This window comes from Monodon monoceros, unplaced genomic scaffold (assembly GCF_005190385.1).
Source record: "Monodon monoceros isolate NGI ecotype Baffin Bay Population unplaced genomic scaffold, NGI_Narwhal_1 Super_Scaffold_22, whole genome shotgun sequence".
NCBI classification, from domain to species: Eukaryota; Metazoa; Chordata; class Mammalia; order Artiodactyla; family Monodontidae; genus Monodon; species Monodon monoceros.
In genome coordinates this window covers 3471352-3472351 of record NW_021703779.1, presented here as the reverse complement: position 1 = coordinate 3472351, position 1000 = coordinate 3471352, and the positions used below count along the sequence as shown (strand labels likewise).

General features: G+C 50.5%; 1 protein-coding gene across 1 annotated transcript in view; it reads right to left on the bottom strand.

Annotated features, from left to right (window-relative positions):
- Positions 1 to 235: 235 nt before the first annotated feature.
- The window catches only part of LOC114906402 (protein WWC3-like), a 145031-nt gene continuing 144266 nt past the window's right edge, over positions 236 to 1000 (bottom strand). Inside the window, 1 exon segment of the mRNA XM_029241197.1 lies at positions 236 to 335. Within this exon segment, the coding sequence (XP_029097030.1) occupies positions 236 to 335 (100 nt within the window).

Below are 1000 nucleotides of genomic sequence, written 5' to 3'. Positions count from 1 at the left end.
TCCCGTTTCTCCTGTGTGCATTTATCATGTATATTGTACACTTTCGCACCCTTTGTGTTCTGTTAAGATGCCACCTTAGGGGCTCAGGTCCTAAGTCAGTGCGGGGTGCGCTTTGCGGAGCTCAGTCTCCCGCGCGGGCTGGGCACCCATAGCCCCTGGTTTCCGTGCACCTTTCCGTGCCCACCCCGGGGTCTGAGGCTGGTCACGGAGCCCCCGGCAGCCACACAGCCCACCCTCACCCGGCCTCGGCAGCCGCGCCTGCCTTTCCAATCCGCCCCATCTGATCCTGACCGACAAGGAGGGCGGTGGTGGAGCTTCTGCTCTGCTGCTCTGCCCTGCAGGAAAGTGAAAAGAGAAGAAGGAAGGTGCGTTTTCACTGAGTCACTGGATCCGCTGATGGATAGAGCAGTCACGACATGGACACGATAACCTTTGAAGGCGCTTTCTTGAGGAAGCCAGCTTCCGTGGGAACTACAACTACCCGGCGAGTCACTCACAGGAAAGCATGTGCTTTCGATCGGAGGGCCCCCGCCCCATACTGGAGTCGTCCCAATATTTCGTAAGAAATCTTAGAACTAGCTCATGAGGAAGAAATTCTTTACATAATAAAACTATACCATCCTTTAAAAATGCCAGGTGGTATAGTTTGCCTAATACGTATTTATTATATATGAAATGCACTCTCCTTCATGAGGCCTCAGAGAAGTAAACGAGGTGAGTCACACAAAATGTAAGAGAAAACGGAACCCTCTCCCTGGGTCTTTGTGCCCCTCCCTTGAAAGTGCCCCTCCCCCCTTAGCAGCATCTCTCTTCTCCTTGGTCTGTAAGCACTCCCTTGTATAACCCACCTTCCTTTTCACATTTATTAAAAATGAATTTTGTAAAAGCATTTCATTGATATGTGACCTATCACGGACAGTGAAGTTGTCTGTGGTGGTAAGGCTGAAAACTGTGTGCTTTTTCACACTTGTCACTTCTTGCTATGTATTTCTGCCTCTAG